General features: G+C 32.2%; 1 protein-coding gene across 1 annotated transcript; it reads right to left on the bottom strand.

Moving 5' to 3' along the window:
• Positions 1-260: 260 nt before the first annotated feature.
• LOC145131148 (uncharacterized) lies at positions 261-1,038 on the bottom strand. Its single transcript, XM_079065876.1, has 2 exons — positions 913-1,038; positions 261-836 (listed from the first exon to the last, which is right to left on the bottom strand). The coding sequence occupies exons 1-2, from the start codon at positions 1,036-1,038 to the stop codon at positions 261-263; spliced, it is 702 nt and encodes a 233-aa protein (XP_078922002.1).
• Between the last annotated feature and the right edge of the window lie 371 nt (positions 1,039-1,409).

The raw sequence follows: 1,409 nt of genomic DNA, 5'->3' as shown, positions 1-1,409 counted from the left end.
GCAAAAATTCCACTTGTCAAGTAAGGAGCTAAATTAGTATCACTCACAAAGGGTTTTGGTAATCAATATTCTAATGTGTACCAACAGTGGCGAATCTAGGATTTAAACTCACATGTGTCCCACTTAAACGAAATGATAAAATAAATGAGTCAAAAAATTTGGTTATCGGGTCGATTTGTTAATAATATCATCTTAGTCAAATATATTATTAACTTTAATAAGAAAGATCCAAATAAATTTAAAAAATACTCACAAATGTCTTACAATTGTTCACGACGCGTTGACATATTTTTAAAAAAATCTATAAGTACATCGTTGCTAATACCATCTAACACATCTTTCTCAATATATGACACTAGACAATCATTCATAAATTGATCACTCATCTTATTACGCAAATCGTTCTTTATCAACTTCATCGCAGAAAATGCACGTTCCACTGTGGATGTTGCAACAGGCAATATCAATGCTAATTTTAGTAGAAGATATACCATTGGATATATTGTATGCTTGTTTGTTTCAACCATCATCTTTGCCAAGTTTCCAATTCCCTTCAAGTTATTAAACCTTGCATCTCCACGTACATCCACAATATAATTTTGAAGACTTGCTCTAAGTGCTCCAATGTCACGTTCTGGGAACTCGTTAGAATAAAACATAGCCATCTTCAGTAGTTCATCCACATTAAACGCTTGAAAAGACTTACTTGGACACAAAGAAGCCATAGAAACAAGTAATGATGTGTTTACTTCATTAAATCGATTGTTAAGCTCTTGAAATTGCATATCTATGGCCGCAATAAATACATCAATCTTATAGTGGTGTAAGTAGTTAATCTGTGAATTAAATAGAAAAATGTGTTAATGATTAATTTAGAAACTTGAAAAAATAAACAACTTTATAGTTTCTAACCTGTGAACCTTTGCGACGACTTGTTCCATTGTAATATAGATCTTCCATATTCAAAATATCAATTTCACATTTTTCACAGAACAAAGTAACATCATTTGAAAGTAGTTCCCATCCTTCATTTCTCATTTGTATGAGTCTGGCCTTAGAGGATCTCACTTGATGCATCGCATTTACAATATTTTGGTCTTTTTTTGCAACGTTATGTTCAAATCATTTGTGACCCCTAAGATATCAACCATCAAGTGTAGGCAAAAAAATAAAATCAAACGTTTTTAATGACCTCAAGAGACGACGTACTTCCCCTCTATGATCTTGACAGTAACCATTAACTTTAATGTCTTCAAGTACTTCACAAATTGAAGAATACGTTCTCTTGATATTTAAGAGTGAACCAAAATGAGAACCCCAACGAGTATCACAAGGTCGTTTGATACCGACTTCTTGATTCAAACCTGTACCACTTTGAATTTCACCTAAAATTAACATAAAAAATAAAT

The sequence above is a fragment of the Lactuca virosa genome, chromosome 8 (assembly GCF_052849685.1).
Source record: "Lactuca virosa cultivar CGN04683 chromosome 8, Lactuca_virosa_CGN04683_v6, whole genome shotgun sequence".
Lineage (NCBI taxonomy): Eukaryota > Viridiplantae > Streptophyta > Magnoliopsida > Asterales > Asteraceae > Lactuca > Lactuca virosa.
The sequence above is the reverse complement of the archived record's forward strand: the minus strand, read 5'-3'. Positions and strand labels throughout refer to the sequence as shown.

Coding starts and splice junctions, on each gene's coding strand:
- LOC145131148 (XM_079065876.1), bottom strand. CDS start 1,038: ATGAGAAATGAAGGATGGGAACTACTTTCAAATGATGTTACTTTGTTC. Junction 837..912: donor GTCGTCGCAAAGGTTCACAG/GTTAGAAACTAT, acceptor TTTAATTCACAG/ATTAACTACTTACACCACTA.